This window comes from Sinohyriopsis cumingii, chromosome 2 (genome assembly GCF_028554795.1).
Source record: "Sinohyriopsis cumingii isolate HCF-2022 chromosome 2, ASM2855479v2, whole genome shotgun sequence".
NCBI classification, from domain to species: domain Eukaryota; kingdom Metazoa; phylum Mollusca; class Bivalvia; order Unionida; family Unionidae; genus Sinohyriopsis; species Sinohyriopsis cumingii.
The window spans coordinates 134,422,968-134,449,430 of record NC_142962.1 but is presented as its reverse complement, the minus strand read 5'-3'; the positions used below and the strand labels follow the sequence as shown (position 1 = coordinate 134,449,430).

At 35.1% G+C, this 26,463-nt stretch overlaps 1 protein-coding gene across 1 annotated transcript in view; it reads right to left on the bottom strand.

The window, feature by feature from the left end:
- Positions 1-26,463, bottom strand: part of LOC149805885 (lethal(2) giant larvae protein homolog 1-like) — a 327,641-nt gene that overhangs the window by 239,534 nt on the left and 61,644 nt on the right. The window contains 3 exon segments of the mRNA XM_089950631.1: positions 4,462-4,497; positions 16,900-16,968; positions 21,929-22,015. Of these exon segments, the coding sequence (XP_089806757.1) occupies positions 4,462-4,497; positions 16,900-16,968; positions 21,929-22,015 (192 nt within the window).

Here is a 26,463-nt window from a genome sequence, read left to right as displayed (position 1 = left end):
ACAGCCTAAGATGACTAACCTGTCTGACATGTCATACAGCTTAAGATGACTAACCTGTCTGACATGTCATACAGCCTAAGATGACTAACCTGTCTGACATGTCATACAGCTTAAGATGACTAACCTGTCTGACATCTGTCATACAGCCTAAGATGACTAACCTGTCTGACATCTGTCATACAGTTTAAGATGACTAACCTGTCGGACATCTGACATACAGCCTAAAATGACTAACCTGACATCTGACATACAGCCTAAGATGACTAACCTGTCTGACATCTGACATACAGCCAAGTTCAAGAGCAGTTGGACCAGAAATCTGGATTAGTAGGACTCTCTCTGGTGAAATTTCTTTCAGTGCTGTTATGAAAACAGTGGTCATTTTTCTATCTTTATCCATATTTGAAGTTACATCAGCATCATTTGTCCAATATTGAAAAACTGCCATAGCAAAGATGCATTGTATCCAAGTTGGTCAGAACCTGTTTAGCATTTTTTCAAGATAAAGTTGTGTAAATATTTTGCTAAACATAGTGGTAGATTGCATCATTTGAACAAATGTTTTGGAAGTCATTCTTTATGCCCGACTATCTTCTGTAAAGATTGCCCCAATTCTCACAACCAGGTGAACTTAAAAATACTCATTACAATGTTTTTTTTAAAAAGTTTTCATGTTTATGATAAAAATTGAATATATTTGCAAACAATTTACATCTTACTAGAAACATATTAATACCACACTTATGTCCCTGCCAATGTGATGCAACTGAAGGAAAAACTTATGGATCACACAGTGACCCAAACTCTGTAAAAAAAAGTTTTTTTCAGAAAATGGCAAAAATCAAACTTGACCTGGATATTTGTATTGTAAATCTTCAGTCATACATTGGCTGCAATCCATCAAATTCTTTAGAAATTACTAACTAAAAACTGAAGTATAACAGAGGTCATAACTTTGCATAATATTGATTGGAAAACATTCAAAACTAAACAGCACTTACTTCTTTCTTATGTAAAAGCCACACATCAATTATAGCTTGAATCCAGCAAGTCCTTCAAAAGTTACCATAGTGAAATTAAAAGGCAATGTTCTAAATCAAACAGCATATTATAATCTTCAAATTTTACCAGATTACAGTTAAAATCAAAACTCTACTAAGATTGTCTGAATGTAAAGCATCATATCAAATTTTGTTTTAATTCATTACGTGTTTTAAAGTTACTGAGTCAAAGCAGAATTTGTGATGAGCATCACATAAGACATGATGTGATGTGATGGATGGGGATGAATGGCTGGGGCATAAAACAAATGAATGTATCCTCAAAATCTTTTTTTTTTCTTCTTCTGAATATATTCATGCCCCCTCACATTTATCATGAATTTTGTTTCCAATCAAAACTTTTGAAGGCTTTCAATGTAGTCAAAACAATTAATGGACTTGTGCCTATTTGACTTTTGCCCCTCAAATGCCTCCAAATTTCCTTTCTGTTCAACAACTCTTAAAGGAATTAATGGACCAAAATCAAATTTGGTAATAGACTTTAAATAAAATGATCCTCAATACATTTGAGTTTCACTATTTTCCAATAAATTTTACAGAGTTATAGCTCCTGTGTTTTACTCCAAACTTTTTCAACTGAATTATATTGGTAAGCAAATATGTATCATACTGACACATTTCTATTGTCATCAAAAGAAATCCTTCTTTATAACAGAAATAGCACTATTCTCTTTAGTTCAATGGTTTGTTTCCAAATGGCATCACAAATGGTAACTGGTGCTGCCTCTAAAAAGTATTTCTACAACACATTAAACAATGCAAACAGACAGTGCTTTTTACTGATTTTTTAAAAATGTTATACCAGTTCTCACCATTAAAATAGCACTAATAATTTCATTCACCCTTGAAAATTCAAATTTTTTTGTATTTTAAATTTTTAGCACCCAAGAAGTGACCAGACCAAAGTTGGTATAACCCTGCAGGTGACCTCCCTTTAATAGTCAAGAACTACTGTCATCTGTATAATATTTTGCAATCACAACATTTTTTTTGGTAATAATAAATGAAGGATATTTCAAGTGGAAAAAAAAAAACTTGCTTAAGACTAAAGGGTATATATGCAGGTATTTGGTAGAATTTAATGGGACTTAAGCACAATATTAGCTATATAGTGCCATCAATAATAAAGTTTATAACAGATGAACAAAAAATTAGATCAAAATTAAAGGAAGATAAAGCCCTTCCAAATAAATGTAAACATAAAGAACAGCAAGAAAAAGGATAAAAGCTAAAGATGTTAAAATTCTGTAAATGGTAAATAAAAATAAAGATAAAGGTAACACATCTAAAATTCTTAAAACATGGTCATTTTATATGAACTGCACTCTCTCTAAAATGTTGCACAATTTTCTTGGGAGGTACATCAAAGTTTCTTCAATGAGTTCACATCAAAATGTTTCTCACAGGGTGAAACTTAACACACTGGACAAGAACATGTTTCGATGTCTTGGTATGCACTCTGGTTGAGATTTACCCAGAAGGAGGTATGTGCGAGTGGGGTATCCAATACTCAAGTGGCACAATACCACCTCATTTCTGTGATTTGTTCTACATGAGGGATGTCACTCTCCAATGGTGGGTCTCATGTTCTAAAGCCTGCTTGTGCAGCTTTCATTTCACACATTTGTTGAACATGCCATTTATATTATTGCTGTAGGTTCAATACCATTTTTCATCACATGATAGGCTATACATGGCAGTTGGTGGAGGAAGAACCAAGGAAAACCCCAGTAAGAACCACTGACCCATGGAAAGCTACTTGGCAAACTTTCTCACATAACCACAGTGGCTGAGCCCGAGACTCGAAGACACATAGACAGAGGTGAGATGGCAGTGATTGGTAAAGGCAAGCACTTTAGACTACTCAGACAACCAGGACCTCTCCAATATATATATTTTATGTCAGAATATGCAATCGTTCATTCAGAAACATATGCCTAAAGGGTAGCTTTGGCTGCTTTATATGCCCTTTCATTACCCTTTATACTAATGTGACTAGGCAGCTAATAATACAGAATACATTTTCCAGATTTGTATAAACAACTGATGTTTTCATAAGATATGGGATATTAGTGGGTTTTCAGAGTTAAGGTTTTGCAATACTTTCCTGGTTGAAAAAGAATCCATAAACGATAAAATTTTGTTTTTTGAGAGGTTTCAATGCACAGCTAAACTCACTATAACACGATGGTCTAGCTACACAATCCTATGTAACATCATGCAATAGCCATACAAGTCACTTAAGTGAAGGAAATTATGCAAATTATTCTGTAAGGTGTACACATTATGCTGAAGGGTGTGGGAAGTATAGCAGTGAGAGCAAAGCTCATGCTTCAGTAGCAGAATTTTCAATGCATACTAAGAAATTGAAAACGTAGCTGCAGATTTAACATTACAAGTCTACACATGGGATTTGGGGGTGGGTGTATAGGAGTGTGTGCGAAGCTCATGCTTCAGAAGCACAATTCAAATCTTAAATCAATGCATACTGAGAAGCTGAAAATGTGGCTGCAGTTTTAACATTACAAGGGCCCTGCCCATTTTTCTGAGGGTGAGCTGAATGCATGATGTCAGTGTAAACTTGGAAAAGAATGGATTCAAATTACTGAAGCTGAATTGGGACTCCCTCTGTTAGTGAAGACATTTGCATTAATACATTTCTATGCTGTTTGAAGCTAAGCTGATGTGGTGCTACTGTAGATTAGTAGAATGAACTGTACTTTATCACTATAAGATCCTTTTTTAAAACATAGCTCTTGTTAAAAGGAAAGTATGCCAGGACAGTACGTCATGATCATATTTCATTATGTGGTAGAAAAATTATATTTCATAATAAAGGAGTCTCAGTACATAATGGCTTTTACATAGGCACCATTATAATGAGGGGATAATGTATTATGTGTACTTCATTATATGACAATCTCTTTATCATGGTTTACTCATGAGCAGCATTATAATGAGAGAATAATGTGTACCTCATTATAAGACAGCCTCAGTATATCATATCCTACTCATGAGTAGCATTATAATGAGGGAATACTGTATTATGTGTAGTTTACAATAAAGAAGTCTCTGTACGTCATGGTTTACTCATGAGCAGCATTATAACAAGGGAAATACATGTACTTCATATTAAGGCAGTCTCAGTATAAGATAGTTTACTGATGAGCACCATCATAATGAGTGAGTACTGCACTATTATTGTACATATGTAACATACAAACCCTGCTTCAGATCTGCCATAGCTTATTGTGCATCCTGACTGACCTTTGCCCATGCTGTTTATTATAATTATGATTACAAATATCAACACAGACACTGATCAGCAAACACATTATGTGATGGCCGATCTGGATCCATGCTATTTGCATTTGGTACCACACTTGCAATTAGGCTATACCTGGCATAAACTGCAGATGACACCCTTTTGTTTGGCCTGAAAGAAAAAAAGATGAGACATGTAACTGTAACATATAAAGAAAAAGGAAATAAACAGCCAATGTTGTTGAAAAGCATCATTTTGGAATACTTTTGCATTAATTATCTGGATGGATCAAAGATTTATTTGTTTATAAATCTGGAGAAATGGTTGAGTTTAGTGAAAGAATATTTTTAATGAGGAGTATTAACATTAATGTCCCCTGAATATTTCCAACTGCATTAATTCAATTTACGGCAGATTCTTTATTTCAAAAGCTAGTCTGGACAATCTGGAGTTGTAATAATTGATTCTATATTTATAACAGTACAAGTCAGTTTACCTGAATACAGAATATCAGAGTTGTATGAGGATACAAAACCTATCTCCCCAGTCTTCTTTTTATGGTAATACCAAAAATCCACATTTACAAACAAGACAGGCAGTTCAGATGAAAGAAATACTACTGTATTAGAAATATTTGGAGAAAAATCTGTTGTTTCATTGAATGCTACATGTTACCTGATCCACCAGGACATATTCCAAAATACTCTACAAAATCAAAAATGAGCTTACAAAGCAGCTCACTTTGACCTAATCTGGTCTGTCATGCACAGTAAATTCCATGCTGAATACTCCCATCACATGTCATGACTGCACTTACACTTCCTCTGTCAATTTGGAGTTAATCATAAATATTTATAACAAAGTATGACAATGCAGACTAATAATTAGTTGTCAGGTCCCCATCCCCTAACAAATTAACAAAAGATACTAATCCAATATTCATTTTACTTATTCTGTGACCTTGTTTGATAAATTTAAGGTCATCTACACTCAATATCAAGAATTTTTTTTATGTATTCCCCTACACTCTCAACCTTTCATTCACTTATTGGCATACTGTTCAATCTATGGCTTTAATCTTCATGCATCACATAATCGAGGGTTTTTATTCATGACATGGTCAAACGTGGAGCATACATGGTAGTGAAAGACAGAACAGCTGATGTCTGTTTCAGTTGAACAAAAGCCAATCTTCTTGGCTATAGTAAAAATACTACTCAGGATTTCTGTGGAATGCAAGTTTTGCAAGTGTACAAAATTAATTTATGACATTAAGGGACTCTGCTATACAGGCAAACTGGAAATCATAACAAATCACAATGTTTACAAACTTCAGGCTTGCAGTAATAAAATGCAAAATTGAGTATAACAACTCGAGCTGAAGATAAACCAATTGCAACAACTTTAACAGTCTTAACATAATTGACAAAAAAATAATACTGTCAATGCCAGAAATGTGATGCACATGTCCCATCATTTGTAAACCAGACAAATAAATGATAAACTTGTGATTAGTCATGGTAACAGCAAATTTAACATGTTCTGAATCAAGTCTGAAAAACTGGAATTTTCAGCCAAAAATACAATCATCTGCATGACTCATTTAAATTCTTTATTTAGGGAACATCAAGAAAATGATGAACTATATCAAATCTAGTTTACCCCATGAGAAATTTTCATATCCACTGATGTATCAAAATATTACAACTATAATATACAAGTTAATTCTGAAAGGAATGATACACAAAACATAACACTTTAAACAAATTGCCCCACACTAAAATCCCAATGTGCAAGTCATCCACCAACTTTTGTGGTCTGAATTTTCTTTGGTGTAGATTGGTGTTGAAACACAGTTTATTTAGTGCTGAATCAATGGTATTGTGCAGAAACCCTTATTCATCTTTCAGTCACAATAACTTTGATATCTGAATTTGAATAACTAATGTTACTTTGTAGAAACCATATTTATTCTTTCAGTCAGTGACCTTACCCATTGACCCAAAAATCAAAAGCTTTATTCCATTCCAAGTGCATGCCATGCACAAAGTTTGGTAAATGCTGATGGTGGAGAACAAGTTATTATGCATATACAATTGTTCTCATCTCAGCTGGTGACCTTGACCTTTCATTTTCTATGGACCCTAAAATCAAAGGGTTTTCTTTCTCCAAGTTCAAGCCATCCACAGAGTTTGGTAATTGCAGATGGTGGAGAACTCAAGTTGTTGAGCAAAACCATTTTTGTTCTTTTAATCAGCAATCTTAACTTTTGACCTTCTGATCCCAAAACTGACATTTCTTTTTTAACCCAAATGCAACCTATCCAGATAACTGCAGATGGTAAAAAACAAAGCTGTTGTGCAGAACTATTTTGCTTCTTTCAGATAACGACCTTTACCTTTGGACACCAATATCAATAGGTTTCTTCCTTAGCCAAAAGCATGCCATTCACAAAATTTGGTAACCGAAGATTGATGGACAAATGAATGAATGTATGGACATATTTAACATAATACATTCTGGCAGGCATATACAAATTAAATTTACTCTGTCCAATTAAATGAAATATTAATACAGAGTAAACAATGGCTCTCACTTAAGCAGTAATTCCAAACCATTTGATAAGCTAATACATATTTCATATACCAGACATGGCATACATGTTACAATGATGTATCCTGAATCATTGCTTTTTCAGCTATAATACCACAAGACACTTCACAACCCAGAAAAAAAAATGCAGAAAATGTTTAAAGATACTCAAGAGTTAATTATTTATAAATGAATATATACCAGATAGATCTAATAGGATACTAACCATTCCTACTAAAGGAAAGGAACAATAATTTGTATTGAACTTTGAAAGCAAATAAACTAAATCAATATTTGTAAAACCTATAAACTGAAATTCAAAGTCTCCGTATGACAGCATATTGAATAAGAAAACAAAATCTACCAAATGCATCTGTTTTATTCACAGCAAATTGCAAGTGACACAGACTTGATACAACTTGTGTGGGTCATTTGTAGACAGAGACCATGGCCGCAGTTTCACTATAATACTATCATAATAACTTGCTTATCATACTTTTGAAACTTTTGATAATCAATTCATTGGTAAAGATAGTGGATAGATGAAAAATAACCCTTCAGTTCAAAACGTATACATCTGGGAATGTTTGTGTTGACAAATTAGATGAAGAAATTCTCCAATTTTCCTCAGAGATAAAACAAGACTTGTTTTAGAAGAATTCAAGATTTTTAAGATTAAGTTTACGGTTTTATGTTCTCTTCAAGTTCAGTGAAAATATCAAAGCTGCCAAACTCACAATAAGAAATATATTTCAAAATCTAGAAAATTTAATAAGTTCAGTGCTTTATCTATTTGTGCAGTATATGACAACAAATTTGGACTGACATTGTTTGCCACTGGGTGCTGGTTATACATATACAAGTAGAGCAAGAGTTCTGCAGAATGTGGTGTTTAACTGGCACGCTATACTCGGATGTACCAATCCACCCAACTGAATCTGGTGTCTCACTAACACACTATACTATGATGTAACAATCCACCCAACTGAATCTGTTGTCTCAGTGACACACTATACTATGATGTAACAATCCACCCAACTGAATCTGTTGTCTCAGTGACACACTATTCTATGATGTAACATGGCACCCAACTCAATCTGGTGTCTCACTAGCACACTATACTATGATGTAACAATCCACCCAACTGAATCTGTTGTCTCAGTGACACACTATACCATGATGTAACAATCCACCCAACTGAATCTGTTGTCTCAGTGACACACTATACTATGATGTAACATGGCACCCAACTCAATCTGGTGTCTCACTAGCACACTATACTATGCTGTAACAATCCACCCAACTGAATCTGTTGTCTCAGTGACACACTATACTATGATGTAACAATCCACCCAACTGAATCTGGTGTCTCAGTGACACACTATACTATGATGTAACATGGCACCCAACTCAATCTGGTGTCTCACTGGCTCACTAATCATCTTGAGCAGTTTTAAGTAATGTATATACCATCCCTTATTTTCAATACCTATTCATCTGTCTTCGTTGGCATACACCATTTACATCCCCTGTTGATTGGGAAGCTTTATTTATTACCGTTACCATCTCGTCTTTTTACATTCAACTCGTTGATTTATATTGCTGGTCAATACAAAAACTTTTACCACTTTTAAATAATCCTGCATATAACCTTTTGTATGGCGTTAGATAGCCTAACAGTGCTAATATAATCAATCAATCAATCAATGGCTCACTATACTATGATGTAACATAGCACTCAACTAAGTCTGGTGTCTCACTGACACACTATACTATGATGTTTCATGGCACCCAACCGAATCTGGTGTCTCACTGGCACAATATACTATGATGTAACACTTCATCCAATTAAACCTGGTGTCTTGCTGGCACATTATACTTTGATGTTAACACACTCCATGCAAATGAATCTTGTTTGCAAATTGTGCAACAAAGAATCTTAACATTCATGATATCACCAGAAAAGTGATACATGTATCTTGTCATCTGTTAAATTCAGCTAAACATTTTTATAAATGTGCGACTGCCACTAACTTCATACTTCAAAAGAGTGTTTACATTTTTCCTTGAATTCTTGTTTAGCCATTGTACAGGTCATCCATGTCTGTGACTGAGTAGCTACAGACTGTAGCGAAATTTTTCATATTTTCCCTGGAATTCTTGTTTAGCCATCTAACAGGTCATCCTCCAATACAATATACACAGTAAACATTGATTTCAACGCAAATTTATTAATTTGTAAAAAGCCCATGCATTCTAAAACTATAGCGGAGTCATTCTGAAAGTGTGACCAAATGTAAACATCCAGCAGATTCTGTCTCTGTGATCCACATTCACAAATACACAAATAATGACTTTTTCTGTCTAGACGAACCAAAAAAACTGGAAACATTTTTTCCAAAAGCACAGTGGACATAAAAGTACACAGCAATCCAAAAATAAAATGATGACATATTCTGCAATGAAAATAGGTGCACCCCTCAGTACCATTGTGGCCTAAAAGCAAATAACAATCTCAGCAATCAAACTGGACAGACAAGTACATGTATTTACACAGGCTGTCACACAGTGCACTGCTTACAGTCGATGTTTCAATCTGCTGGCATTTGGCTTGGGAGGAAGGGCATCTGACTTGTCACTGCTAGAAGTTATTTCTCCTGGTGTTGCATGAGATTTTGTTTTTCTAAGGTACACAATTTTATTAAAAAGGTACGAGTGTGTCATATAATTTGCCAATATTTTTAATTTTTAACATATATTTTAAGTAACAGCGTGACTTCATTTACAAGAAAAAATTGCAGGGTTTTTATTTTATTTTGTTTGCCATAAACCAATCTTCTGCTAAATTAAAAAAATATGAAAATTTAAAAAAACGTTTACCTAAAATACAGGGAATGTTGTTAAAAAGGCAACAATCAAAAAATATAGCAAGATCAGAAATGTTAATCTGACCTATCAACACCTGTCAGTCAAATACTGTTTCTCACTGATATATGTGGATGACTAACCAATGAGACTCAGTCAACCATCGATTGTTAGGCAATTACCTCTGTGCTGTTTGTTTGTCTAAGTTCTTGATGACTGAACTCAATACCTAGTCATTACTGCCAATATAATAAGAATTTGTTTTCTTTATCCTGCTATAATTTAATTTTTGTTTAATTGGGAAACAATTTTCAGTGCTATTAAAATTGGAATGCAAATTTTTCACAACCAAGCCTCCAGAAATTGATACAGTAATGAGCAGGTTATGCATGGCTAATAGATCAAATTTGGCACCACAAACATAACCTGCTGTACAGTTACATTTGACCCTAACTAAGCTCTCTGAATAAAATTGTTGGATATGTTTTAAAAACAAAAATCCCTGCAGTAAATACCCTTTCATGTATCAAATGGCTTTCATTTATGTAGCTCACAACTTCAATCCATAGATTAAAATTTCTTGTATCAGTAGTCTCATATGTGTATTTTTTGTGTGTGTGGGTGTACAACTAATTGCACAATACTCGCCTGTTATTACTGTATAGCTACATCTTTCCCAGCTGCTTGTCCTGAGTAAAAATAACCAAACTATTCCCTCCCCACAAAAACTGGAGGTCCAAATTATATAAACAAAACATTATCTGCTTCCAACAATCAGAACATCATCCTTCTTTGACTTGGCCTGAGACAGAAAGGACATCTGTGGCAAAAGGGGGGAAGGAATTGGGCAATAAATAGCAAATAAGTATTACAAAAAATAAAATTTATTTTTAATCCAACAAAAATACATTTTAATAGCTGTAATACATTGCCTGCTACTAATGCATTGCTGAATTTGCCAGCATGGTGGAATACTATATGCCCAAGATATGCCATCAAAGAGAATTTATCACTGTCATTAGGATCCTCTACGGCAGACTGGAGGATTATTTCTTTGGCTGATACAACTGGGCCCTAAGCAAATATACCCTCATTCTGATGCAACAGTGATTGAAGGAAAAATGATGAGAAAGTGGAGAGAGATTTCCAGTCACCGCTCTGATGGCCTAGTGGTTAGAGCGTCCGCCACGGAAGTGGGAGGTCTTTGGTTTCGAACCCTGGCCGAGTCATACCAAAAACTTACAAAAATGGTACTAACAGCTGCCTCGCTAGGCGCTCAGCATTAAGAGGTTAGTGTTAGGACTGGTTGGCCTGGTGTCAGGATAATGTGACTAGGTGGGACATCATGCTACATGTCTGCAGCATGATGCCTCAGTGCTAGACGTCACAATAAACTGCCAGACTGCAGACATCGTAGCAATATGACTGAAAAACTATTAAAGCTACATTAAAAGTCCTAATCACACACATGCATGCACACACACACACAGATTGCCAGAGAATGGCATTTATGACACCATCCAGAGAAGAATGATTAAAAATGACCCAAGATGCAGCAATAACACTTACCAAATGGGTTTTGATTTCATGAAAGAGAGAATGAATATATACCAGATAGATCTAATAGGATACTAACCATTCCTACTAAAGGAAAGGAACAATAATTTGTATTGAACTTTGAAAGCAAATAAACTAAATCAATATTTGTAAAACCTATAAACTGAAATTCAAAGTCTCCGTATGACAGCATATTGAATAAGAAAACAAAATCTACCAAATTCATCTGTTTTATTCACAGCAAATTGCAAGTGACATAGACTCGATGCAACTTGTGCAGGTCATTTGTAGACAGAGACCATGGCCACAGTTTCACTATAATACTATCATAATAACTTGCTTATCATACTTTGGAAACTTTTGATAATCAATTCATCGGTAAAGATAGTGGATAGATGAAAAATAACCCTTCAGTTCAAAACGTATACATCTGGGAATGTTTGTTTGTGTTGAAAAATTAGATGAAGAAATTCTCCAATTTTCCTCAGAGATAAAACAAGACATGTTTTAGATGAATTCAAGATTATTTTTAGGACCAAGTTTACTGTTTTATGTTCTCTTCATGTTCAGTGAAAATATCAAAGCTGCCAAACTCAAAATAAGAAATATATTTCAAAATCTAGAAAATTTAATAAGTTCAGTGCTTTATCTATTTGTACAGTATATGACAACAAATTTGGACTGACATTGCTTGCCACTGGGTGCCAGTTACACATATACAAGTAGAGTAAGAGTTCTGCAGAATGTGGTGTTTAACTGGCATGCTATACTCTGATGTACCAATCCACCCAACTGAATCTGGTGTCTCAATGACACACTATATTATGATGTAATATGGCACCAACTCAATCTGGTGTCTCACTGGCTCACTAATCATCTTGAGCAGTTTTAAGAAATACCATCCCTTATTTTCAATACCTATTCATCTGTCTTCGTTGGCATACACCATTTACATACCCTGTTGATTGGGAAGCTTTATTTATTACCGTTACCATCTTGTCGTTTTACATTCAAGTCTTTGGTTTTATATCGCTGGTCGATACAAAAACTTTTACCACTTTTAAATAATTCTGCATATAACCTTTTGTATGGCGCTAGAAAACCTAACAGTGCTAATATAATCAATCAATCAATCAATGGCTCACTATACTATGATGTAACATAGCACTCAACTAAGTCTGGTGTCTCACTGACACACTATACTATGATGTTTCATGGCACCCAACCGAATCTGGTGTCTCACTGGCACAATATACTATGATGTAACACTTCATCCAATTAAACCTGGTGTCTTGCTGGCACATTATACTTTGATGTTAACACACTCCATGCAAATGAATCTTGTTTGCAAAACGTGTAACAAAAAATCTTTACATTCATGATATCACCAGAAAAGTGGTACATATATCTTGTCATCTGTTAAAAGTCAGCTAAACATTTTTTATAAGTGTGACTGCCACTAACTACATATTTCACGAGGCGCATGATGGGGATGATAACGTTGAGCAGCAGGCACCTAATAAATGCCATAGGCACTCATTGTGTTGTCTCTGGACAAACAACATCTTATTCATTTCGTCAATGCCTATGGTGGCACATACAACGAATAGTAGTATCTGGATGTTTAGGGTCTTGATGTCTGGTAAGTTATCATTTTTATATTATCGTGTTGCTATATACTGAAATACCAGCATGCAGGTTGTGTATTGTATTTGTCTCATTTGCAGTATTGTATATTTAAGTATTTGTTTTGTTTTGTTGTAGGTTTTTTTCTTCCTGTTTTTCTCATATCACTGGCAGTAAATAAACCCCACGACTTAAGTATGTTGTGTTTTTATTTTGCACAACGTCTGGCTCACAGGCATACAACTGATACCATCTCAGACTGAAGGCATCCACTACCCATGCCCTCTGGCCTGGCAGTGTAGTGACATAAAGACTAAGCCTGATCAGCCTTGTTGAGACTAGTCTACCACTGGCTTTATCCACAGATAAAGCTGTGTATCTGCTACCATCTGGTTCATAGACCATTCTTTGAAGACTACTTGCCCTTGTCCTCTTGCATGTGTCCGACTCCAACAGTGATCTCTTCTGAGGTGTATAACAGCAGGGGGAAATTCGGCAGACTCCCTCCCTGGGCCCTTCAGGCCACCTCATGAGAAAGACGTGCAGAAAGGAATTTTAAACTGGCCTTGATGGTTTTTTGGTTCTCCTGCTTAAAACATCTGGAAGGTGGAGCCAGGGACCTTTTTGGATGAGGTCATCTCTTTGGTGGTTTAGTCAGGCCAGGTACAAATGACCGGGACCAGTGTTGCTGAATCCTTGAATCTTGTTAGGCCACTGTAGTTATTAGCCCTCTGATTAAAGTCTCTGCATTAAGAGGGGTGGCTCACAAAAGGTTTTTGTTGTATTCCAGCAAAACCCTTGATGTCTCCAAAGCAGCATCCATCAAGAAACAACTCAGCTCTGCAGAGGGTGCCATGAACATTAAGCACATGACAATGGCCTCCAATAATCCATGTATACAGATGGAGATAATGATTACTCCTTCAACAGGAGGCAGCTGAAAAAGACTAGCATGCTAGTGTCTGAGCCTTCAGTTCCAAAGCCTCTACAGCCTTGAAAGAAAGACAAGCAATGGTCCCTGCCAAAATCCTCATTTGGGAAGTACACTATTCCAACTTGAGGATTTTAAGGGGCCAAGCAGGTGAATGCATATTGGAGAAAGCTCTTAACAGGCATCATTGTGGATGATTTAAGGCTTTATGACATCCCACAAAAATGGTAAACATCAGGACAAGATACAAGGATTCCCAATGCATAGTCTAAAACAACAGCCATCCTAACAAAGTTTCAAGGTGGAGACAGGGCGAAACAAGGCTGAATTTTATTGCCATTCTTCTTCTTTATTGCCATGGACTGGCTTATGAAGCAAGTAACAAGGAATGGAAGAAGTGAAAAACAGTGGACAATGACATCGATGCCAGAAGACTTATGAAGATGACATTAACCTTTCTTAGAGTTTGAGTCTTTTTTCAAGTTGAAACCAGAACATTCAACGGAGAACAGAGTTTCTGGCAGAAAAAAACTGCAGTATTGGTCTCAACTTAAATATAGAGAAGACAAAATTCATGAAGGTCAACCCAGGATCAGTCAAGCTGTTACAGTGAATAACAAACCACTGCAAGAGATGGAAGGATTCATCTATTTAGGCAGCAAGGTGTCAACAAATGCCAACTGTGGGGGGGGGGGGGAATATACACATAAATTAGAAGCAAACCACGCTTTTGCCATGCTTCAAATGTCTACAGGTCAACAAACCTAAGCATGGTGATGAAGCTAAAATCTTCCAATGTAATGTCCTGGGTGTGCTATTAGATGGTTCTGGCTGCTGGAAAACAACAACTTCCGTTAAGCAGATGTTGGAAATATTCCAAATCAAATGCCTCTGTGTAACCAGTAGAATTTTCTGGCTCAACTCCATTTTGAGAAAAAGCTCTGAAATAAAGCTGGAGTGGAAACCATTGCACTGGAGATGAAATCAAGACAGTTGAGATGGCTGGGGGATGTGTGCAGAATGCCACCTACTGTACTTCCCTGGAAAGCCCTTCAATGGACACCACAGGACAATGAGGCAGTACAAAGGAAATATGAAGGCAAACAACAGAAAAAGATCTATTAAAAACAAGTTGCCTGATTTGGGGAACACTACTGAGGCAGTGGCTGGCAGGAAACAATGGAACTGCCTTAACTTCACCTCAAGCTCTGCTGGCAGAGCTTGGCACTGAGGATTATAAAAAGTTCCATCAAAATATCTTTAGTGGTTCTGAATTTATACTTGAACAAGACAAGTCACAGAATTACATTTTCCTTTTCCTGAATCATAACCTTGTGGCAGGGGCATGGCTACATTATAAGACACAACATCTAGTCATGATAAATACTTTGTCAAAGTTTCATGAAAATCTCTCAAACTGTTACAAAATGTTGGACAAGACAAGGAAATATCAAAGGATAGATAGATGCCATATCATAAAAAGTCAAACCAAATGCTGTCCTGATTTATAAAATGAATGCTTACTGTACATTTCAAACAGCTTTCTGCTCTGGAAAACCACTGTAATCTCAACAATGTCATACTAAAACAATTCACTCACCAACATACCCTTTAACTTTGTGTATTTGGTATGGACTCGATGATTAACTATTAAGATTAATTAATTAAGATGCCAGGACATGTAAAAATTCAAAAGGTGTGTGAATCTTGCTTGCTACACTTTTAAGCTTTTATCTCATGTTCCTTGCCATCATAAAATACTCCAGCAGATCAAGGTCTATGCTGACGTTACATCATAACCTGATATCTCATTAGGGTGCAGCCAGACTTAAATAAACATCCTCTTTTTTTGCTAATTAAATTGTCCAGTTACCTCTATCTAGTTTACATTTATCCTTAATATATACTCTGTTTTCCCAGTATATAAAGGTTAGGTTTGGTGCTTATGGTGCAGCAAAACGAGTAGGTTATTAGTCCCAAGTCAATTGGAATAAAGTGCCTTGCCATAGACACGTTACGATCCAAGCCGGTGCAATGGCAGGATTCTAACTTGCACCATTTTGGTAGCGAGTCCTGCATGCTAACCACTAAGCTGCTTCTGCTCCTCCAACATGTTAATGGAAGATATGATATTTAGAGGAAGATCTTTAACATTATTACATGAGCAAAGCAAAAACATTCATAAATCTATCAGCTAGTAGGAGTTTTAAAGAGTTACATTATAAACTCACAAGACAAGTCAAACTGCAAACAGCAAAGATCCTGATCTGCATAGCACAATGCGCATGCAGACCAGGGTCTATGTTGTTTGTTCTAAGGACTACTCTTAAAAAATCTGCACAGACCCATCTCTGCCAGTGCATCATGCAATGGCAGATCTGGCTCCATGCAGTTTATAGCTGGACTCTACTTATTAGTGAATACATATGGTATATGAACACAGAGTCTGAGATGGCATCATTCACCACAATCCTTCCTGCTGTTTATACTGATGACCCTATTCACTGATTACCAATATTCAAATTAACTTAAAGAAATTGCTACACCTGGCCAGCAACTATCAAACAAACAAAAAATTGTTGAAACATCTGATCATTCTGAAAATGTGTGGTTTCTGGCAGCAAGACAATGCCACACAAAATGAAATATAGATCTCAAGCATAATATTCAAGGGGTGGGGTGGTTTTAACTGTATTTTGAACACTTTACTGTATACATCATTCAAGGAAATGGGTGTAAAGTTTTAACACAGCTCATCTGGGCAAGTATCAAACCCATGAACCTTGAATAACAAGTCTTACATTCTACCAACTGATTGACCATTGCGCCTCAAAAAGAATGATGCAGATGTGAAACAAAGTCATAATGAATTCATCCTCATGTAAATATGTTACAAAAGACAGTGTTACATAAATAAACGGAATAAATGAAGCTGTGAGTACAAATCACATTACATCAACATTAGAGCTATGAATGTATCTGAAATGAACAAATATAGCTACCCTCTATGTCGGTGGTGCTTGCTACTGGCAGGGTCTCGTCTTCTGGATTTCGAAAATTTATCAGAACCACTGAAAATGTACACAGAAGGTATGCAATATGAACACATACAATGAGAGGAATTTATGCAGTTAAAGTCATACAGACAAGGAAACCCTTTCATTGTCTAAATTTTCTTAATGTCTAGTGACAATTTCAAGCTTTACATAATTTTTGCCAAAAATCAGGTATTAAAGGTTACCTCAGAGAAAATAGGTTCCCAGGTAGGATATATGCTGGCTACATGTTCAACAAATACAGTTTTAAGTTTGCATGGATAGGATGTATATATATATATATCCTACAGATAGATAAATGGCTACATTTACATTTTTATAATATTGATACAGATCTTGGTGAATGTGAATAAAATATTTAGAAATATAACTATCTGTTTCAACGATTACAAATAGGTACAATGATGATGCTAAGGGGCCTCCAGGTTTTAGAACAGGGTGAAACATAACATTTTTGAATCCAACACAAATTCAACCACAGAATATGTTAGGGGAAAAATAATATTAATTTTTCCTTCTTAAATTTGAACCTCCATTATTCTACAATAATCTAAACATTTATCTGAATACCTTTGGCAGGTTAAAAAAAGCAACTATTAAAAGTAATTTTTACAGGATAGATATCAAATGTGGCTTTGCCAATAAAGACAACTTATAAGAGCATAATTTACTACAAAAGTTTATCTGATATAGTTGTTAATAAAGTTATTTATATGTCACTAATGAAGAGTGTATGTGTGTGTGGGGGGGAAGAGGAATTGTGAGTACCTGCTGTGAAACATAAACAAGAGGTCCAAATATGCCTGATATTGCTCACCTGGCTTACATAACTTACCAGCCGATCATTCAAAAAAGCATGCTTGTTTAGTACTGTAATAACACGATGTCTTTAAACCAACTTCAAACTTTCATGTTGATTTTACCTATTTTACTATATCCTGATAAAGATTCTCAAGACAGCATAATTAAAATAGTCTCTTGCTCATAGTCAAAGTCATCCAAGAGCTTGATGGTATAAACCAATTTACCAAGTTTAATACAATTTGGAGAAGAAATAGTCGTTAGTTCTAGAAAGGTTATAAGTTCAGCCAATCAGATGCAAGGTATCTCAATAATATGTGCAGATATCACTTATTACAGAACATGTCGGTGACTAAAACACAACTGGAATTCAGTCTTCAGAGTGGTCAAGAAAACAGTGCCAAACATAAACTGGATTACTTCATTTATCTGTACACATCTTGTTCAGGATCACACTCATCCAACAGCTTGATCATGTACAAATACTAAAAAAGGCCAATCAGAATTAGTTGATAAATTGTTAACATGCAAGATCACAATAATATACAAGAATTTCACTCATAATCATACTTAAAAGAGCTCTTAAAAACATTCTATTCACTTAGTTTTTATTTTTTAAAATGGATCAAAAATAGTCTCAGCCAATCAGATGAATGATAATCTCAAAAATATGTACAGTTCTCGATCAAAATAAAAATCATGAAATATCTTGACAGTGTTACCCAATTCACCTTGTAGGATTAAAATCAGCTTAATAATAGTTTCCAAAGTGACAAGATACTTGGCTAAAAAATATGCAATATATTACTCATTAATATGCACAGACCTCACTTATCATCCAACCAGTCCAAGATCTTGATGATACAAGTATATATTCCAAGTCTGATCAAAACTGGATCACAAATATGACCAAAATAAAGGTAACAAGGTCACCCAATCAGATGCAAGACTACATCATTAACCAACATGGATCACACTTGTTATCAATCTTGTCCAAGATCCTGATGACATTAGCATATTATCGAAGCTGGTAAAAACTGTATCATCCAGAGTGGTAACAAACAATCAGATCCAGATTACTTCATAAGTATGCTGTATCTCAACCATTATCAAATCTGAGATCATAATGATTTAAACATATATTTCAAGCCTGATAAAAATCAAATAAGAAATATAATATGGCTTTCCAAGTGTTAACAAGGTCAGCCAATCAATGTTTGTTATATCATGATTGATGAAATTTATTAAGGAATGTTCTTGATGGCTACTGCACCCAAATCACTAATATAGATAACTAGGACCACTACTTTATTATTTACTGCTCTGAGTTCAGTCACTGAATAAAGTGACTGTATGCATCCACATTAATGAGAAAAGACCTACATTAAATATTTTACTGCCTTCTGTCAAGTTTTCATACCACATAATACCTGAAATCAGGAAACTTGGTAAGAGGATGTGTCTTGATGAATACTATGCACCCATCATAAAACTGGTCACACAATTATACTTTTCGTGCTTTATATAAAAACTATGTGAATGTATACCTCTTAGTTCTACACCATATCAAAAGTGGTCACTGTGACCTATATTTTATGTTTTACTAATGTGTTTTAATATTTGTATTCATCAGCACACATATTCATCCATGCTAGACCTATATACATCAAAGCCTACTCAGGAGAGCCTTTCTGACAAGTGCAGTTGGAAACAATAATAAATGTTTTCTCAGTGATAAACCTTTCATATTAATGACCATAGATTTTATATCTGATATGTGATCCTCACCAGGTTAACTATTGCAGATGTGAATGCATATAGGAATTGTATGTGTGGACTGCATGCTTTTCATGTTAGACCAAACCTGTTGTGGTTATCAAGATAATTATTCATGTGTGAGCAATGTTCTGCTGGTGATTAGCCTGTGACTATCACCATGTTCAATCTGTCTTCTAGCGGTTGACAAGGATAATAGACTTTCAAGCAGATTTTTAAAAAAGCGATTTAAAAAAATTAATATAAGAACAATTAATGTCTTTTTATCAGCTTAAAACTTCTTTTTAACAGAAACAATATTCTTTTTAATTGTTTTAAGCTTTGTATGTCAAGTGACAGTTGGCAGTGGGTTTTTTTTGGGGGGTAGGGTAGGTAGGTTGAATTACAATATGTCACACAATACTATCTCTACAGTTCCAAGCTGAAAACAAAATTTCACTTTTAAAATAATTAAAAGTTTGAACATGAAGATAAAAGATTCAAAACAAATCTTTATTTAAAGAAGCCAATGTCACTGTAGTCTGAACCCACATGGACAGAGGCGAGATAACAGTGTTCCGTAAAGGTTAGTGCTTCAGACCACTTTGCCACCTGGGGACCCTTAATCTATGTGCAAGCCATCCTCCAAGTTTCATAACTGTATATGGCAGACACCTTTAGATATTGTGTGGACATTTTCATTTAGTCACAGTTATAGCATTCTTGAACCATTTGACTCTGAAATCAATAGGATTATTCTCTACCCCAAGTGCAAGCCATCCTCAGGGTCTGAAAAATGTATATAGTGGATAGCTAAAGTTATTGTGCAGAAACAAAACTGGAATCTGACTGACACATATTTCTTACAGCATGCTCTCCATCATGGCCAGTGTATAAAAAAAAGAATCCCCCCCCCCCAAGGGACAGACATTCAACTGGCTGAAAAGAATTTCCAGGAATTCAAGATAATACCATTTCTTCCTTTCAACTATGGAGTCGTGAAACCATCCCCGATATTATTCAGCAAAAACAAGATTTTCAAATCTGATGCTTTGGTAGACATATCAGACTTCAGATTGTTATCAGTTTCATTTTGGACCAACATCACATGTCTGCTGGAAACTCCTTCTGATATGATTGACCATTTTGGAGGTGTAACCATAAAAATTTGTGTAAGATGCCTCCCATTGAGACCATATATTCAATATCAGATTGGCACCATTTCCATTTAGGACAAACTAGACATCACATGGTGAAAGTACAATATCATTATGACCAGCCACCCAGGAGAAGCAGTGATAATAAGATTTGCAAAATCAACACTGTGGCGGCTATATTAAAGTCAGATCACCACCATTTATGATTTACTATCAACTATACATCATAAGAAGTCTTTCAGTGAAAACCCCATGTTTTTATGACCATACATTCATTCAGTGAAAACCCCATGCTTTTATGACCACACATTCAGTGAAAACCCCATGTTTTTATGACCACACATTCAGTGAAAACCCCATGTTTTTATGACCATACATTCATTCAGTGAAAACCCCATGCTTTTATGACCATACATTCAGTGAAAACCCCATGTTTTTATGACCATACATTCAGTGAAAACCCCATGTTTTTATGACCACACATTCAGTGAAAACCCCATGTTTTTATGACCACACATTCATTCAGTGAAAACCCCATGTTTTTATGACCATCCATTCAGTGAAAACCCCATATTTGTATGACCATACATTCAGTGAAAACCCCATGCTTTTATGACCATACATTCAGTGAAAACCCCATGTTTTTATGACCACACATTCAGTGAAAACCCCATGCTTTTATGACCATTCATTCATTCAGTGAAAACCCCATGCTTTTATGACCACACATTCAGTGAAAACCCCATGTTTTTATGACCATACAGTCAGGAATAGTACCAATAACAAGATTTTCAAGATGGCCACTATGGTGACCATATTGGGTGTGCAAGCATTACTATTTTCATTTTAACATCACAAGAAATCTTTCGGTGAAAACCCAATAGTAATACTTTTTGCTCAGGATGAGTAGACAAGATTTTCAAGATGGTGGTGGTGGGGGCACATACTGGACAGCAGATTGGCACAATTTTCATTTTGAACCAACCAGACAATTTTAACTGAAAACTCCATTTTGATATGACCATCCTTTCAGGTAAAGTAGTAACAGCAAGATTTTCATGATGTTCAATGTGGTCAAGATTTTTATGATGGTCAATGTGGTGGTTGTATTAGATATCAGATCAGCACCATTTACAAATGAACTGCAGGATAAATTTTAGTGTACAGTAGTTGCATGAAAACCTTCCAAATTTATGCTTGTTTGAGTTTTAATTTGTTAACGATTTTACTCTATATGATACTACCAAGAAAAAGAACCTTACGAATGATTATGATCAGATGTATCAGATTCTAAATCTTCTCCAACACCAAAGTCCTCATAGTTTTCTTCATCAGTAAAGTCTGGACGGCTGAAATAGGAAAATTTATCTTATTTCATTAAAACAATAAATTTAATTTAATTGTTTGTTAGTTTTCATTTTTTTTTATTCCATTACATGCTATTGTAATGTAATTTTATATACTGGACTTGATATTTTCCAGAATTTCAGTTCAGTTTTTCGAAAACCTAATGTTAAAACTTTGTATCAATTGCTGACCTAGTTCCTGATCTTGATTCAGAATCAGTAAACAACTTTTAAAAAATTTTTTATTCATACTTAGTGTGAAATTTAGAGTGAAATCGAGGCTGTACTGGGAGTACATGACATTAAACATGTAGAAATTCTGGTTTTACTGGAGGGTTGACCCTTATCCAGGCATCTGTTTTGCGCAGTAGCCAGTTTAATAGTGATGTTTTGAGAAACACTTTTAGTCTGGCTTTTAAACAGCTGTAAAGGTTTTTTTTGTTGTGACCAGTTTGAGTCGAGTGTGTGTGTGTGATTTGGATTTTTAATGCAGCTTTAACAATTTTTTAGTCATATCGCTACGATGTCTGCAGTGTGACAGTTTATAGTGATGTCTAGCACTGGGGCATCATGCCGCAGACATGTAGTATGATGTCCCACCCAGTCAAATTATCCTGACACCAGGCTGACCAGTCCTAACACAAACCTCTTGCTGCTGAGCACCAAGCGAAGCAGCTGTTAGTACCATTTTTGTAAGTCTTTGGTATGACTTGGCCAGGGATTGAACCCATGATCTCTCGCATCTGAGGCGGATGCTCTAACCACTAGGCCACCGGAGCAGTAGTTTGAGTTGAAATTCTATTTTATTGAATTATTACTTCTTTTCCCTGGGAATATTTAAGTGTTCATACAGAATTCTAGGACAAAGACATTTATTTCAATTTTATTTGGAATTAAAAACTGGAATATTATTTTCTGTGGTTCAACAAGGAACTGTTGACTCTTCTGTACTATACTCACTACAGCATACATCATCACCTTCCATTAGAACATTTTGTTAAGAGGACTTTTTAATTCTTGGATTATTCTTGGATTATTTCTGGATTCGATTCTTAAAACCATAACTTCTTTTTCTCAATTTGACCTTGTTTATCTAGGGAAACAAATTATTTGTTAAATTTTACAAAGCTTGTTGTCTTCACTTTTTTCTTGTTACTGTTTATGAGAGCCCAAACAAGTAACAATTCAATTATAACAGAAAAATAACTATCTCACTGTCTTCTGAGTTGCTTTGTTCAAAATTATATTATTTTAAATAAACAAATTGCTGGATTTACTTCTGTATAAAAGTGCCACCCTGGTGGCACTTTTACTTCTCTCAAAATGCCACTGCCACAAGAAACTGATACATATCTGCAGTTTTCTGGAAGAAAACACCTGTGCTTGTTTTAGCTCACATTTCTTAAAGATTTACCAAAAGTTATAGAAAAGAGAGAATCTCTAAGCCTTAAGCCATCAACTTGTATACTCGTGTTACAACAGGGTTCCCACCTTTTCCTGTCCATTTTTGTGTGGATGAAATTGATCTTTCCAAGGTTCACTTTATCACTATTACTGAAGGAATTCAACAACAATTTGGCTAGGATGAATATTTTTGTTCCGAAAAAGGGTTGTTTTAAATTCTGACAAAAAAGCCCTTCGTACGACTGGTGGCTAAGGGGACTATTGATGAATGTTTAGCACCATGTTGCCAGTGTAAACATGCAAAATAATAAGAAAAGATTTATTGCATTTCATGTTCCTTAACTTTACATATCAAAAGGAGAATGAGGGAAAATGAGCTTTATTATTTTGTTTCTTAAACTTCTTGAGATTATATGTTGCACACAACCTGTGATACTAAACCTGACTTCATACTGTATATACTTGCTTATAAGTTAAGTCAAATTGCAAACAATGATCCAGAACTGCAGTAACATAACATGCCATCCAATTAGAGTTTATGTTCTTTGTTCAATTGAATACTCCTAACAAACTTCACAGAGCCAGATATGCCGGCACATCATACAATGACAGGTCTGGGTCTGTGCAGTTTGCAGTTGTATTTGTCTTCTAAGCGAATACATATGGTAAGTTCTGCTTAGGAAAAGATTCCAGTATGGAACCGACAAGTGGTAACCAATCCAATCACCTAACACATGGATTAATTACATAAATATGTTTAGGGCAACCATCCAAATGATCCATACAGCAAATGTACCTCAACTGACAGAAGAGTTCCTCCAGAGCTGAACATTCTGCTATGAACTCAATTTATTTAGTTCACTACCAGTTTAATTAAAACTCAGTTACATTTTTCTTTTCTGCAACCAAGTGTTGGCTGACAATCCCTGGTTTTCCTCCAACTCTGATTAATACTTGCAAGTTTAAAGGGCTTTTCCTGGTTTGAAACAAACCTATTCTTTCTTCTTTTTCCCAATTTCCCAGTAGCATGGAAACCTGGTTAACTTTTCTTCATTTTTAGCCCCAAGTGTAATGTGCATTCATTGGTTTTCATGGGCATCATGTTAGATGGTCTGTGCAGGTAGCGGCATTGTTTACTACATACTCAAGAGCTGTTTGGTGTCTGGATACAATATCATCTTTCTTTTCAAAGTCTCAAAATATAGCTTTTTTATCAAAAGTCTTTAAAAGTATTACTATAACTCTAAGATTTTTTTCATTATACACATTACATAATTGGTGTACACATTAAAGATTTATTATACACATTATTCTACACACAGAATCATTATGTATGTGTGTGATTTGGATTTTTAACGTAACTTTAAAAAATTTTCAGTCATATCGCTACAATGTCTGCAGTGTGGCTGTCTATAGTGATGTCTTGCACTGGGGCATCATCAGACAAGCAGCATGATGCCCCACCCAGTCACATTATCCTGACACCAGGTCATCCAGTCCTAACACTAACATCTTAATGCTGAGTGCCAAGCGAGGTACCTTAGTACCATTTTTATAAGTCCTTGGTATGACTCGGCCAGGGATCGAACCCATGACCTCCCACATCCAAGGTGGATGCTCTAACCACTAGGCCACTGGAACAGTCCAGAATCATTATGCACATTACAGAAGTAGCAAACACATTGTATAACTAGCATACACATTATAGAATTGGTATACACATTATAGAATTGGTGTACACATTACTGAATTAATATAAACATTATAGTTGTTTTACACACAAAATTATCATGCATATCACATAATTATTATATAAATTATAGAAATATAAACATAATAGAATTAGTATACCCATTATACAATTAGTGTATACATTGTAGAATCATTATACACATGATATCATTTTTGTATACATTATATAATTATATACATAACAGAATTATCATACACATTACAAAATTATTATATACAATATAAGTGTGATGTGATTTGGATTTTTAACGTAGCTTTAACAATTTTTCAGTCATATTGCTACGATGTGTGCAATGTGGCATTTTAGAGTGAGGTCTAGTACTGGGGCATCATATTGCAGACGTGTAGCATGATGTCAAAATTATTATATACACTATTGAATTATTGTGCACATAATAGATTGTGAAGTTTAAATTTTGATCAAATGAAAAGATGAAAGTGCTCCTGTAAGCAATACAAAAGAAAGAAGTTGGCACCATTCCCAGTTTATGAGTACATACAAATGTTAATGTTAAGGAAGAGTTCAGCACTATACTGCAATGAATCAATGAAATTTAGTATCAAGTTTGATGCCTTTGAGAAAATTCACAGTACTTAACGGCTGTAGTATGGGAAAAAGACCTACTCATCAAAAGGTTCATCATTCAGAAATCACAGTGGCTCAGAATGCCAGACTCAAGACCAAAAGGATGCAGGTTCAAATCCCACCATCAGGTCAGCCTAGGTCAGCTAATGTGGAGTGTCCTTGGGCAACTGCCTCAGCACTAAATAACATACTGGTGTTTATGTGCCGTAAATGACCAAAACAAAACCAAAAAAGGATCATTGTTCACAGAGTCTTTAAATGTATCATTTGTAGCAGCTTCAAAATTCTTATAACCTATACAAAATATTGAATTTACAGTATACCTTACCAGCAATCTGTGTTACTATGTACGTTAATACAAGTTTCAAATACACAAAACTTCAACAAAAACACTGAACCTGGTTCAGGTGAATAACGCCTAGGTAATCTGTACCAGCTGCCACAACCAATTACAGCCAGATCTTACTCATTCTTGATTATGTACTCTATTTTTCCAAGCTGAGGAGTTACAGTGTTTGATTTTACAATTCTATGGAATACTTTTCCACTGCTTTTTAAATCAGCAGGATAAATTACAATATTTAAGAAAAGATGTCATGAACATTAACATGTTATAAATCGATCATAATAAAATTTAGTATTGATAGTACTAAACATGCATAATGTTAAATAATAATAATAATAATAATAATAATAATAATAATAATAA